Below are 15,622 nucleotides of genomic sequence, written 5' to 3'. Positions count from 1 at the left end.
AATGGTTTCTACATTATGAATCGTATTCCGCATGCATTTATTGCCACCTAGTGGTGAGACACGTCAACTCTCGTTATATAAATTAATTTATGTAAATGTATGTATTTAAAATGTACATATTCAATTTCTGCTAATAAATTTAAACTGCTTTATCGGTAACGTTGGACATGATACTCGAATGGTGCGTGAGTTCTGGCGTTCTGGCTGGGAACTTGTATGTAAACTGAAAATAGCATATATTTGAGTCTATGGTACATGTCATGCATATTAAATAAAAACGCCATAATCACTAATTAATAATATAAAATTTGAATTTAAATACATTTTAACAGACAATTTTATAAGAACTATTTAATTGCAATTTGCGCAACATTTCCTGCAATAATTCGTTACCGACAAGATTTTAATATCGAATTAATAGTGTGAAATGGATGACTGTGTTTTCATTGTTGGCGTATAAATATTTAAAAGTGATAAAACAGTACATAATACGTATGAATGTTTTATATCAATTTAAAATGATTTGTATTACTACGAATTTCTAACCTGTAACCTTATTTACTTATTGAAGTAGTTGTCATCTGATGACAATAAGTTCAACTGACAATGCGATGACGGTCTCAAATCCGCTTATTAAAGAATTAAAAGGTAACGAAACATAATGTCATCATTTAATTTTTAAGCTTGAATTGTGCATTGCTATTAATTATTAAAATCTCTATTATCATTTTTTAAATTTCATAAATGTTACAAGAGACAGTTTTTTATTGTTATTTAATTTTAGGTTGGACACGAAAATTAACAGAATGTGACAGAGGTATTGACGATAGGAACTTAGATTTACCTTTGTTCTGTAAATGTTTAGAAAAATGTTTACAACAGGGGGTATTGATGAGCTTGAGTTCTATTGGTTTTCCAAAGTTACCTGACGCTTGGTATTGGATGGAAGAGATTGCAGAAAAACATTTTAGGTATAAAAGAATAAATTATAAAGTTACATTACTAAATATCTTACTTGATAATCTTTATTATAGTTATAATATATTGAATATAATATATTGAAATAACATTATATTATTCCAGTTCCTCTAGTACATATTCCTTAATGGTTGAACAAGTGAAACTAAATCCAAAAGTCCAAACACCTACTGGTCGTCTTAGGCTGTTAATTAGAACATGTTTGATACGAAAGTGCCTTCATATGCCAATTGAAATGCTGGTACATACACTTCAATTATTTAGATTGATTACTCCACATGAATTCTTGTAAGAATATAATCATTTATTAATCTTATAATTATATTTTTTATAAAATTATTTAGGTGAGGACACCATTGATGGCTATAGTTTACTATGACAAAAACAGTATTTTAGGAGATGAAATTCTTGGTGAAATATTTTTATCCGTATTACTACAAAGTAGTAAACTAAATTTTAAATTAAATTTACGGAATTCTAGTTTTTTGGATGATATTTGGAACCTGCCAGAATGTATGGCACTGGAATTAGTGCCATGTAGAAGCTTAGGAATCTCTGTATGGTAAGAAATTTAAATTATGAAGGCAAATTCTTATTCAAAATAACTGTTCTTTTTGTTTCAGTTTTATCAAAGGAAAGGCTTTAATAATTAATTTAGGCAAAAATTCTGTAGCTGCCGAAGATGTAAGAAGTAAAATATTTCCTCTTAAACTATAATGTATCAAATGATTATTCTTTATTTTTTGCTAGGACAAAATCGAAATTGGTGACATTCTGGATGAGATAAATGGATATGCTGTAACATCCAGCACTAAGGGTCAATTGTCTAGAATTATGAGGAAAACTGTAGGTCAACCAGTGAGTTTATATGTAATTAAAGTATGTATTTTTGAACTAAATAGTATACTTTAAATTATAAAAAGTACATTTTTTAATTTCATAACTTTTTAGCATCGCAATAAAGAAACACAAGAAATATATGCTCCAATAATAAATCTTATACAAAGTTCAGGTGTTGATTGTTTAAAGAAAATTTTAAAAAAGTTGAATTCAAACAAACAAAATAGTGAAGAACAATCTGATGTAGCTAAATCAATACAGAAGTCATTAAATGCAGGATTTTCTATTAAATATTGTGGTTCTATATACATTGGCACAGAAGGAGATGTTAAACAAATCAAAAGAGCAATCCTTCAAGTGTTAAAATCAGAAAATTTAAAATTAGTAGATGTTAAATTTGAATGTTTAGAAATTGGCATTAGAGTGACTCAAGACGAGGATGATAAAGTATGTATATATATATATATATATATGTAAAACTATCTGCATGCAGGAGTACATAATACATTAATATTGATATTTATTTAAACGTTTAGGTGATATGTAAGCAAAGTTACATGGAAATTTCTTCTTGCGGCCGTACCGTAAACATTCCAAACTATTTTGCATTTATTGCAGGGTAATATAATACTATATACTCGCACTATAAGTAATGCATGCACATGTAACTATATTTTTACTACTATTTTCAGAGATACTAACTGCAGTCGAGCAACCAAGTTTGATGCGTATGTCTTTTATCATCAAAATGAACATGTGGTGCAGACTATACTACAAAGTCTAGGTCAAGGATTCCAACGTACACATTTTGCAGTTTAATTGTTTCCAATAAGAAAAATGATCCTATACCAAATTATCTTTCATGACCTTAAAACATTAGCCCAATTCACTTATCTAGTCAATGCATTCTTTGCATACTTTATATCTCACTCAGTTTTTCGACTTGAATAAAGTGATTTTGTGTTAAATATATGCGTATATACAAATCATATATTTTATAAAAATATATGTAAGATTTTGCTAATATTTTTTTCCTAGAAAATTCTCAAGTATACAATTGTAACGTATACAGTATACAGGTAACCTCTTACCTGTTATTTGCTTTGTATAGAGTCATCTGTCACTAAAACAATAACAAAATTTTACTTTCATATCAAATTAATAACATTAAACGATGTGATAAACTTCCGAAAATTCTTGTGTATATGTTGTACATATAGAATAGTCTATAATCTCTTAATAAATTAGATCTGCTCTATTTTGTCATGATATTAAATTTTCTTGACAGGAAAATCAGGTGCATCTTTTCTTGATCAAAAATAAAAAAAATAATTCAAACTTGAACATCATACGCAGGAGCGTATGGTGCCAGAGTATGAATTCTCATTAAAAAATCACCCTTATTTCTGTAATTGTCACTATCGTATAAAATTTAGTAAAAATAATAGACATCCAAAAATACGAACTGAGGAAGAATTCTATCTTTTTGGTGTTGAAAATACATTGCACCAGTAATGGAATTCTGTTCATTCGCACCAAACTGTTTCTAGAATTTGTTATGTTCGTCGTACCAGTATCTAATGGTATCTAATTTTTCTAGTAATATTTTATGAAGTTTAATTTTAGTTAAAATACACAATATCACAGCATAAATAAAAAAAATTAATAACAGTGATTTATGTTGAATATAATTTATTAAAATATGTTCTAGTCTGAAAGGAAGGCTCGAGTACGCCTCGATCTCTAAATCTATTTAAGCTCATTATTGTATTGTATGATTAAAAATTCGTCATTTCATATTACACGATCTAATATATACGAAAAAGTTTGAGATCTTGGCTGGGACACCCTGTATATGCGTACATATACACTATATATACAGTGTGCAAGTCGCAGGTATAGTTCAATGTGACATTAAGTCAAAATATTTGTGTAGTATACACGATTGAAGGTGACAGTTGAAAATGCAAGAAGAATCTCGATTGAGAGAGAGTCGATAATAACTTGATCGGAGAGAAACAATCAAGGGACATCCCGAAGGTGATCCTTGGATTGGGGTTGGGGTCGGGTTCGGGGTCGGAGTTGAGTTCCCTGGTTGCGACGTGCGCCGTAATCGTTGCGCCGTGTAACCTTCTGACAGTCGCCGTTGCCGGAGACCGAATACCAGTGATCAGAGGAAAGATGGCTACGAACTTAGGGGTAGAGTGTCAGTACTTTTTCGAGGATGTTGTCTACCGTGTGGACAAGAAAGGTAACGTAGTGTTTGGGATCGTGATGGAAAACGATGACGAAGATTTATCCGAGGAAAGTTCCGACAGTGAAGAGAGCCCGAAGAGAAAAAAGGGCGAGATTCGCGTGGTCTGGCATCCCTCCGGTGTTGAGGAATTGGTCAACGCGAAGAAGGTATTCGATACTTTATAGAATACCAGGTATTCGTCACTGGCAAAGGATTATTGATGTATATGAAATGATATTTTGTATTTCATCCTATTATTCCTTTTTTCTCTTATATTTATGTTTTCAAGTTTCTGAACAGCGACACCTGCCACACGAACCATATCTGCGACCGAATGTTCAATTCGAATTTGAATTCGGTTTAGCTATATCAACCGCGATGGGCAAAATATTATGGCTTTAACGAAGGTTAGATATTTTATCTGTAGGTTTATTTGGCGGACAGAACACTTATGCCAGGCGACGTCGTGCGTCGAATGATCAAAGGAAAAGACACACAAAGAGGATATTGTAGAGAAATCGAGCTGACTGCTTGCATCCAAGCAATTGGTACTAAACAGGTCCTTACAAATATAAGGAGTGAGGATTTAGTTCCTTTAGAAGTATGTAATCTATCTATAATATGGCAAATGCCTTTGATAATATACATTATGGTTAATAGTTTCTGTCTATAGGAGTTTGCGACAGATATAGCTGTTTGTATGGATTCGTGGGTTGGTGGAATTAAAATGGCACACTTCAAATTATGGCTCACTACACCCGATGGGTCCCGTTGTGTTGTGAACGAAATGGATTCTCGAGTCTTGGGACAGTTAGAAGAAAAACGAGACAGCGTAAGCATTTAAACAATATTGAAATAATTTCCTTCACTAGATATACAATAAAGGTTTTTTCAGGTTAATGACTTTCCACATTCCTCCGAATTTTATCCTGGTCAATGTTTGTGGGGACCAATTAACTGCCTAGAAGATGCACAATGGATTACGTGTACAAAAGAAATGAAAGTGAAAAGAAAAACTAAACCATTGAAAATGACAAAAGTGACTGTTGAAAAGGTAGAGACAGACTGGGTAGGAGTACATTGGCAGTGCAGAGCTTATTCAAAGGATGGTGCTTGGTCGGATCAAGCTCAACCAAAGTTTGTAGTGGAAGGAGAAAACTTGAAAAAATTGAAATTATTAAATGTATTTGAACCTTCAACTGTACAAGTGGGAGATCGAAATTTCTATGTAATTAAAGGTGATGAAAGTGTCATTACACGAGAACAATGGAGGAAGCTGCAAAGAGGTGTTTTTCCAGTTCCTAAGCATAGCCCAAAGAAAACACGTCCGAACATTAATATCACGAAACCAGTCGAAGACAAAAAAAAGGATAAGGACAAAGATAATGAACAGCAGACATTGGAAGAAAATGCTCAAAATAATATTAATAACTTACAAAATGTGACAAGCAATAACACTTTAATGCCTCCAGCACAGATCCAAAATACCGAAAGTTCAGATGACTGGGACACAGAAGATACAGGTTCACAGAGCGACAGTGCCTCTGTAAGGTTTTTTGATACTTTCCAAATTATTTCGTAACCAGTAGACATAATAAATAATTTAATGTTCACAGGTATCTAGTGGTTGTTCCAGTATGTCTTCTATGGGCAAAAAGAAAAAGGGTCCAGCTTTAATGACTAAAGTATTAAAAAAGAAGAAGTTATGCAAAGCAAAAAAGAAGGTGCCACCAGTCCCACTTGTTCCAGGAACTAAAATTGTGGTAGAGACACTATCTACAAATACAAGAGCTAATGTTGTATGGCAAGATGGTTCTGTAGAATTTGGTACTGTACCAAAAGTATTTTATTGATTATATAATTATATATAACACGTCCAATTATTACCATTATATTTATTTAGGTATCCCATCGATGCAACTTTACCCAATTCATCATTTAGATGACAAAGAGTTCTTCCCAGGTGATTTCGTAGTCGATCAGAAGGAAGAATCCAGAATGTATGGTGTAGTTCAAAGTGTTGATCATCAAGGTAGAACAGCAAAAATAAAATGGTTCAAAACGTATACGTCTAGTCAAAGTCCACAGTAAGTAATTGATTTTATGCCTGCAATTGAAATTAAGAAAATTTTTTGGAAAATAATTCATATTAATCTCCATAAATATTTGTTAGACCAATTTTTATAGAAGAACGAGAGGTCAGTGTATATGATTTAAAGGATCACCCAGATTTTCAATACAGACCTGGTACGTTAGTAATTCGAATAGCCAATTTTGAAGGAGAAGATGCTGGATGCACTGCTGGTCAAGTACTAGATAACTATCCGGAGGGTCAAGTTAAAGTGTGGTGGGTTGATGGACATGTAAGTATGTGTTGGCCTCAAGACCTATACAAGGTAGGCGAATATGATAGTGATGAAGGTGAATTGTGGGATGATGTGTCGTCGGATGCATCATGGGAAACAGAATTGGAAGACTGTTTCATCGCTGACATCGATGGAACAGAACAAACGGAGTTGGAAAATATAAAGCCGAAATTGGCCGCGCACATTGAGAAAGCTCGAATCGCGATGTCCAGGCTCGAGGAGATCTTTACGCAGAACCCATCTTTACAAACGACTGAGGTCATGAGAAAATTATTAGAAGTATATAAAGATTGTCGATATATGGACAAACTTATGGGTACTTCCTTTTTTCACGAGAGTCACTTCCAGGGGTTATTGGAAAGGGTTAGAGAACGTGGGCGAGCCACACAACGTATGGCGGATCAAGTAACAAGATTATTTACTCATAAATCCGGTGAATCTGAGGAAAACATAGAAAAGAATAGTGTAGAAGACAACGAGAAACTAATTACAGTAACAGATATGACGGAATCTGTCGATAATAAAAGCAATGAAAACACGAATAAACACCAGCACGATAAAGTCGAAGAATCAAACGATCGATTGTTCATCAATGTCAATCCAAATCCTGAAGATTCTGGATTATATTCTGCAGAAAATTCGAAAAAAGAATCCGGTTCGAGTGAATCGAGTGGAGAATTTCTGCTTAGCGAGGATGCAAATAACGTACACGATCGTTCGGCCGACAAAGCCGAAGTGCATAAAACTGCAAAGACGCAGACACACGTAACTAGTTCTCATGTTGCAGGCTCTCAAGTCTGTGTGAAACTTTGTACCTTGATAAAGGCTCAACTTGTATTAGCGCATGCAGAAGTTTCCAAGCGATTTGGATTATCGAAAATGTTGTTGTCCGATGCTCAAAAGGGTTCATCTCCTTTGAAGAAACAAAAGAAGGAAGAGGAGACACGCGTAGAAGTATTACAGGAGCCGTCTGAATCTTCTGTAGACATACCACCCCCAATATATGACGAAGGAGAAGGATTCTCTATAGAGGAAACAGCTCCAGATAGTCATAAATTTAAATTAACGATGTTCCAACCTACAGATCCCACAAACTTTTTCCGTACTGTTTCCAAGGAACTAAAGCTTTTGAGGAGTTCGCTTCCACCAGGTATATGGGTGAAAGGTTTCGAAGACAGGATAGACTTATACTCTGTAATGTTTCGAGGACCGGAGAAAACACCATACGAAGATGGTCTCTTCCTATTCGATTTCCAATTATCTGCCGATTATCCAGTTGCTCCACCGCTCTGCCATTATATATCGTACTGTAATGACAGATTAAATCCCAATCTCTACGAAGATGGTAAAGTATGTGTGAGTCTACTTGGAACGTGGTCTGGTCGTGGAACAGAAGTGTGGACAAGTTCTTCTACCTTGTTGCAAGTTATAGTCTCAATTCAGGGCCTTATTCTAGTACCCGAACCGTACTTTAACGAAGCTGGATTCGAGAAACAGAAGGGCTCTCAAGAAGGAAGAGAGAACTCAAGAATGTATAATGAAATGGTTGTGCTGAAGTTAGTTCAAGCGCAGACCAAACTCTTGCAACATCCGCCGGCTATTTTCAAAGATATCATAATTGAACATTTTAAGAGACATGCAAAGAAATTTTTACAGCGTTTAGATTTGTGGATGGAAATTTCTGAGCAGCATAACAGTCAACATCCACTGTCTCCGGTAACACCTACTACGTTTAAACAGATATCAGACGTTGGTACGTCGCGATCGTTTTCTCTTTCCTTCGTATCTTTATGTTAATTTAAAATAAGTCCGTAAAGTAATGGTACTTTCATGTTTTAGACAAAAAAATTCTCCCGGAATTTCCGTTGATACCGGCATCTAGAGGTTTTTGCATAACGCTCCGTAAAACTTTAGCTACGTTTAGAGATGTACTGCTCAAGGAAGGCATCCTGGAAGGCGGCAGCAGTGTAGAAAATAGTGAAAAAACGAAGGAACAAACAAACAGTACTAAGAATGAGTGTAATGAACCATGTAAAATCACTGACGGTGGCGTAAAAGATTGTGACAAGAATAAAAAGAGCAGCAACCCGCAAGATAGTAGCCATAAATTAACGCCGAACGGTAGCCTGTCCAAGGACATTGTTTCATCTTCCTCGACGAATATTTCCACTACGCCATTAAGCGAAACGAAGAAAAACAGCTCGGATCGTACCATCAGCTAGCCACAAGGTAAACCTAAGTTTAAACCTAAAAATGTAGCACGTAGAACGTACCCGACTATGCGGTAATATATTCAATTAATTTATTACACATATACATACATATATATACATGTAATACATGTATATATATCTATGTATGTAATATATATTATATATACATATGTTAAAAAAAGTACGTTCAATAATAATTGCGGTATCTATTTATTAAATATTAACACTATTATTAACGAACGATAACATTGTAACAGAAACGCCGCTGTCTTTGCTCCGCAGCTAGAAATATACTTGTTACTCTGAAATAATCACAAAATACGTTCATTCGAGTATGGCGCGAGAGCTGTGAAAAACTTTGCTCTTGCATAGAAAATATTGTAAACTTGCAAGATACGTTATGAAATTAATTTATAATGTTATATGGTATATGCGATATAGTGACACGTTATATATAATGTATAACTATATAACATTAACAAATGGGGAATTAATATTCTGTCGGGAGATGAAAGAATTGGAGGACATGGCTCTTTTTTGATGCATGTTACAATTTCTGGGTACATGTCTAATGGAAGTATCCATATATACGCGTTACTCATACTTGAATTCGTAATGTGCATAATATTCGTTACATGGGTACCGGGATATACAGAGATTCCTATTTCATTGCAGACTATTTGTTTGACATTTTATTCTTAGTTGTTGTAAATAATAATGTTTACAAAAATACTTAATTAATTAAAACTCTCGGGGCGGTTGAACAAAAATGTTGAACGTGAATCTTAGTAAGGAAACGTACATCAAAATCAAGCTCACGAACAGAAGTTAACAAAATAAGCGTCGCAACAGCAATCAATACCGATCTTTTAAATTTTATGTATAGCTCTACTTATCTCAACGTTCGGTTCCAGTTTTACTAGAGCCGTCCCGAGTCTGTTAACTTTAGGGAACTCCCAAGAAAGCCGAAGTTCCCAATTGTTGAAAGTTCTACCATTGAACGAATTAAAATAAGAATCTGTTAGTATACACGTATTTGTATACTCATGAAATTGAGATTTCTAAATACCCGAATACTCCTGTATTAAAAATGACATTGATTGCATCATGGGTACGTTTGACGCGCTTAAAATAGAGACCTTTAACTAGTAGACCTTTAACTTTACGTAGAATACCACATGCATTTAGTTATATAATTCTGCAATGAGGATAGAGCGTTCCTTAAAAACGCTATAACAACTCGACTGACTTAGTAAACAAGGGGTAGGGATGGAAACAATCTTGGGTATTGAAAAGACAAAAAAAATTGTCAATCTATTTAAAAAAAAGAGGAAAAATTATAAAAATTAAGAGAATGTTAAAGTGACTGGTAGCAATATACGTCGAGCCAACATAAAAATACATCGCAATAGTGTTTAAGGGACACAATAATAATAGGTATTAATTTCGAATGCATTTCAGTGAGTACACTTCAAGTAACAGCATCACCAATTCGACCTTTTTGGTACGGCAGAGACATCCACGAAGTGCAATTCAATGGTCGAAAGTCTAGGAACGATGAGATATATCATCACGTTGAATTCTTTCTTATAGTCGCGTTGATAACAACTTGTTGACCGGTTACAAAGTACACTCGTGTTTTCATGCACAAATGTTGTAACCTGACCTAAAAACTTATGTAATTACTGAAGGCCAAAATCTGTAATTTCATTGTATCATTATTTATTGTGTCGGATAGTATCTGCTTTATCCTTTTGCTCAATTATCCAGATAGCCTGTGACGCTAAAACTACTACATTAATTTGTGCATAAAATTGAAGAAGCATGAATTAACACGCATGCATAATGTACCGAAAATGCATAAACACCAAATTGAATTCGCCGAAAGCATGTCACACTGGTTATAAAAGAGATCTGAAAATTTGAATGTTTAATGACCGTGTACTACAACCTGCAATCGTACCGAAAAGGTTAACTACAAAAAGACTCATTGATCTTCAACTACTTTAAAGTCATTATGCCATCCACTAAATACAGTATTCCAAGTGAAATTGCGAAGTGACTTTGATTGAAACTAGATTGTAGCTTAGACAGAAAAATTCGTATTTAGATGAGACCTGTAATGACTAAGTCCACTGTTAGAGACACTTCTAACGTAGCTTATAAAGTCTAGCGAAATTATCTTAGATGCTCTATTACCTAAAGTACAGTTTCCTTTGTCAATGCTTTTTTTCGTACATTTGTAGGAAATTAAGTGTCTTTACGACTCTTACTGAGCTTTTCTTTTGATATGTCGTGAATAAAGTATGATAATAAACTGTACTTAGTATTATCACAACAATTGCAGAGAGCATTAATACTTATCTAACAACATGAGCGTTTTACAATATTATTAATATTTATTTTTTTATTTAATTCCATACATTTTAGCTGTATAAATTCCAAAATCAGACACATACAATCGAAATGAGAAAATTTACTACAAAAAGATACCAAATGCAACGAAGAATCTATAAATGATCACTAGACTGCATATCAGTATGCACAAGAAAACTTGTTTACATCAATTGTAAAGTAACAAGAGTCAAATAGAAATTCCATTATCTCTTTATACATTTTAATAAGTCTACAGTAGTACATTGATAATCATAAATTTTTAAATGTGGTTTATTTTTTTTAATGTCCCCTAGTCATTTTTGGCATGTATACGTAAAATTCGCAGTCTAATGATCATCGCGTTAAGATGAACGTACTTTGTCTTCTTCTCAACTTTTTTTTTATTTTGTTATGCGATTGTTAGTGTATATCATTATTACTAAACTGCGGATTTTATGTATCTATGGCAAAATTGAATAAGAATTTAAAGATATCAATATATTATTTTCAATGTATTAAAATGGTTAAAGAAACAAATAAGTTTTTATTTGATTCCAGTTTCTTGCAATTGGTATTAAAAGTGTTTAATTTGCATAAACATCCGCAGTCTCATTATTAAATTCTATTTATTTATTACCTCGAAACCTAAGAATTCATTAATTTAAAATAACTATTTATGCAAATCGGTTGTTTATATTGTTAAGAAATTAATGTTCTTAATGGTTACATGTACAGTTCTTTTTTTTTAAGAATTCTTTATTTTTAGCTGTTTCTGTATTTCTCTAGATAACATTTCTCACGCATTTTTTTATTTGTACGCTATATATTTATATGTTAATAAATTAATGATGAAGCAATTTTTATTATCAGATAGAGATCGACAGTATACATGTATTCAAATATGTATACAGAGTAACCTGTAATTTGAAATAATGCACTGGTCTGTGTTTAATGTACGTATAAATGAGTCAGATTCAAACAACACTGATTCAGCAGAATTAAACAATTTATTTCCATCATATAAAATGAAAATCCACAAATAGACACGAAACGTGAATATAAACAAATGGAGTATGATCAGACATACTGTAGATGTATATGTACACTCGAATTTATTTTTCAATTATTGGAAACAAAAAGTTCTTTTTAGAGAAACTGTTACACTGAACAAGCTTATACGAGATAGTGTAATATTTGTTTTGAACATTTTCTGAGAATACCATGTGTAAAATATTTAAACGCAGTATTAACATTTCCTTTAATCTATGAAACAACTTTCTTAACAATCGTATCTCGAACGAATTGAATATATTGTACTCTCAAATCAAATATCGATAACAGGACTAAGTTGTGACAGTTATTGAGACAACGTTTAAAAAACTAAGTATAATGTATTTATTCGCTCGAAGATTTCTTCGAAAATATATGGTGCTGAATTGAAACAAATAAGAAAAGTGAGAAGGGGTTAAAAGGGGGGGAGTGATAAAAAAACTCCAATTTGTTCGAGCTTGCAAACACTATGTGCGTCTTTTTCTTCTCACTAGTCGTCTAAATTCTAGAAGGACGCAAAACGTATAACTCATTCATAAATATTTAAAATTTTATATTATTTACTATATTATGATGAAAAAGTAAACAACTAGTCAGCAAAAATCGTTTGAAAAATATTATATTAAATAGTTTCTTGTCCACGTTATTTCTTATCTAGCGTGTTATTAAAAATTATTTGTTTAATCTTGTTTTAATATTGTCAACCCATTGATGCTTTCATTGTAATATAGTAAAATATATAAAAGTTTAAATTTTACTCGTTGTGGTTTAAACATTCAAGCCGCTTGTGCATGTTCGAACTAGGGATGTAAATATAACGTTCAAACGTTAATTTGAAAGCTACTGAGTTACTTAATTGCCATAACATCAAAGTTTTGAAATTTTATTAGCGTTTGAGGTAAAGGAGAATTAGTTTCATAAGAATTTATAGCATAATGATATATTTTCAAACTATTAAAAAACATTAACCAGAATCGCTTATAATAATAGTTCACGATAAAAATTATATCCGAATAGCTAGAGAAATATTTGGTAGAATTCTAAATTCGAATTTCTGAAGTTTTACAACACTAGTTTGAACATTAAAATGCTTGAGCTGGCTCGATTTTTAAGCCGTTAGCGTGATTTTGAATATTCATCACTAAATGGCATAAAAATGGAGATACAATTTCCATATAAGAAACAAAGATGGGAGGAAGAAAGGAAGTGAGAGAATGTATAAGTAAAGAAATAGTGATTAGATGAAAAGAAAATGAAGAAGGGAAAGAAAAATGCGAGTGCTGCTGCATCAGCATCAGGCAGATCAGATTGTTATGTGAAACACAATGTTTTAGAATGCCTTGTATATATACATGCTGTATATGCCAGTTGTTTCTATTTCTATTATTATGATAATTATATATTTGTCAAACTACAAAAAGTCTTATTTTCACGATATTTACGTTTAATGTTGTTCGAGACACAAGAAGTATATCATTTATCAAAAATCAACATATGTATATCGATACCAACAGTTTTAAATATTCCTTTGAAGATGAAATTTCACTTGTTTTGGAAATACTTTGGCTGCAATGAATAATTTATATTATAAATCTGAACTAATGTACGAGTAAAGATTTCGAAAAATTAGTAACAGAACTAGAAGTATTAGTTACATATGATGTTCCTTTGAAATTGCTTTATACTATGTACTCAGGATATATGTTATAAGTAGAATCTATTTATACTGCCATGGTACAGTAAAAGGTCTTTTAATTTCACGTTCGATTGAAGGTCTTTTTTGTGAGTTTGGCATCTACCGAAACGGTATCACGACGATCATGTAACCGGCTGATATTTGTAACTTTGTTCTCTTGATTTTGAATGAATAAAAAGTCCGTATGCGATTAAGAGTTATTATAATTGACCGTGAATCTTTTCTGTTCAATAGATCCCACTCCTACTCATCCGAATCTTCAACCTGCACTCTCCCGTACGGTTAAATACCAGCTGCTTTTTGGATATCCAGTTTTTTTAAATGTTTATTATAAATTTGTACAAACACATATTTATCCTTGTATTATAAATCCATTGAAACTAAACTAAGATGTTTTTATATTTAAACGTTTTAAATGTTATGCGTAGTACATCAAATTATTTAATATTCGAATTGTACATTTCAATATCTGCATGCAAAGAAATAATCAATGAACAAAAACTACTAAAGTCCTTAATGTGTGTCAAATTTGTTAAGTGTCCTAATAGGATATCGTTGTGAGAAAACCTTTTTTATCTCTTATAAGAATAGATAAGATGCATTTTTCACCTGTTATCAGATATATCTTATCATATCGTTGATTCACGACGGTTTCGTGTTCATATCGCTTTGATGTTCTAACGCAATTTCATCTTACTCTCCAAACTATTTCTGTTCCAAGTGATTTTTAACTTCATTACTCTTAAAGGTTTTCATTTATTTAATAAAAAATGTGTTCCAAAAAGTTATTGTGCTACTTGACTATAAGTTTATGTAAGTAAATACATACATTTTTTAGCGTTTAACATAATAAGATCCCATAAGATCAATTTGTGAAGTAAAAGACAGTTTCCAAACAAAGTGCAAAATTCCTTACAAAAAGATTATTTCTTACTACATTTGTATAAATTCCTCAATTTTATCTTAACACAATAGTATTATCAATACATGTACTTAGAATTTATTTCGACTACCGTTAATAAACAGACTATTATTAAAAATGATATTACGAAAATCATGAAATATTGTGGAATAATGATTAAAACACGACATTTTTTCTGATTACACAGTGAGTAGAAACTCGTTAATACACAAAATATTACACAATTAATATACGTATTGTGTAAATGATTTTCAATAAAATTAGGAAAAATAGGTCATCACATCATATTAATCGAATGAGTTTGAACAGTGATTGCTGGACTTTTTATGGATGAAGTCGAAGCAAGACGTAAAATTTTGAGGGGCCGGAAAACGATTAATCGACGTTACTACTGTAAGTGAGAAATATTATATAAATAAAATTAAAAAAGAAACGATAGCAAACACAATAATAAAGTATGCTGAATTTTATAGGGGGAACTGCTATTCCAGCCTGGTCCATAGTTGTTATAATAGGAATTTGTATGCTGCTTGCTGGTGGTGGACTCTGTGTAGTGCTACAAAAATTTGTAGTTGACAATGCTGACACTGCAGAAAGACATTCATATGCACCTGCTATGCAAAATGACGCTTAGATTTAAGAATATACCAAAACTTAGTTATTCTTTGTTACATGACTTTTTAATACTTCGTAAACAAATATTAATTTATAATATCGATTTCGACAGTCAGGACGATGTGACCAATAAATCATGGAGTAATGCTTTTATTTATTAACATATTCTACCAATAGGTCACTGCTGGATGCTTCTATTTAACAATACATAATAATGTAAAAAATATAAAATAAATATCATTATAATATTCCGATTTTTTATAAGAATCTAAAGACCTCTAGCTTTAATTTAATCTCATAAAAGTTTAAAAATTCTCATGAAAATGCAGA

At 32.3% G+C, this 15,622-nt stretch overlaps 3 protein-coding genes across 5 annotated transcripts; all 3 read left to right on the top strand.

Moving 5' to 3' along the window:
- The first annotated feature begins 32 nt into the window (after nt 1-32).
- LOC143259737 (uncharacterized) lies at nt 33-3,076 on the top strand. The gene is made up of 9 exons (XM_076523144.1): nt 33-648; nt 785-971; nt 1,084-1,219; nt 1,323-1,540; nt 1,602-1,662; nt 1,729-1,857; nt 1,930-2,265; nt 2,355-2,437; nt 2,511-3,076. Exons 1-9 carry the CDS (start codon nt 585-587, stop codon nt 2,635-2,637), a joined length of 1,341 nt encoding a protein of 446 aa, XP_076379259.1. The 5' UTR covers nt 33-584; the 3' UTR covers nt 2,638-3,076.
- Nucleotides 3,077-3,770: 694 nt separating this feature from the next.
- Nucleotides 3,771-14,140, top strand: LOC143259731 ((E3-independent) E2 ubiquitin-conjugating enzyme UBE2O). 3 transcript variants are annotated; one of them, XM_076523135.1, is made up of 9 exons: nt 3,772-4,221; nt 4,482-4,655; nt 4,728-4,886; nt 4,950-5,600; nt 5,671-5,881; nt 5,958-6,141; nt 6,228-8,173; nt 8,260-8,649; nt 13,990-14,140. In XM_076523135.1, exons 1-8 carry the CDS (start codon nt 4,000-4,002, stop codon nt 8,640-8,642), a joined length of 3,930 nt encoding a protein of 1,309 aa, XP_076379250.1. In that variant the 5' UTR covers nt 3,772-3,999; the 3' UTR covers nt 8,643-8,649; nt 13,990-14,140. The 3 variants fall into 3 exon arrangements, with proteins under 3 accessions (XP_076379249.1, XP_076379250.1, XP_076379248.1); XM_076523133.1 differs by lacking the exon at nt 13,990-14,140 and adding an exon at nt 10,095-13,949; XM_076523134.1 differs by lacking the exon at nt 13,990-14,140 and having other exon boundaries at nt 3,771-4,221; nt 8,260-13,949.
- Nucleotides 14,141-14,277: 137 nt separating this feature from the next.
- Nucleotides 14,278-15,540, top strand: hoka. Its single transcript, XM_076523156.1, has 3 exons — nt 14,278-14,568; nt 14,987-15,070; nt 15,151-15,540. Exons 1-3 carry the CDS (start codon nt 14,526-14,528, stop codon nt 15,309-15,311), a joined length of 288 nt encoding a protein of 95 aa, XP_076379271.1. The 5' UTR covers nt 14,278-14,525; the 3' UTR covers nt 15,312-15,540.
- Nucleotides 15,541-15,622: the final 82 nt, after the last annotated feature.

The sequence above is a fragment of the Megalopta genalis genome, chromosome 6, assembly GCF_051020955.1.
Source record: "Megalopta genalis isolate 19385.01 chromosome 6, iyMegGena1_principal, whole genome shotgun sequence".
NCBI classification, from domain to species: domain Eukaryota; kingdom Metazoa; phylum Arthropoda; class Insecta; order Hymenoptera; family Halictidae; genus Megalopta; species Megalopta genalis.
This window is presented reverse-complemented; position numbering and strand designations above follow the sequence as displayed.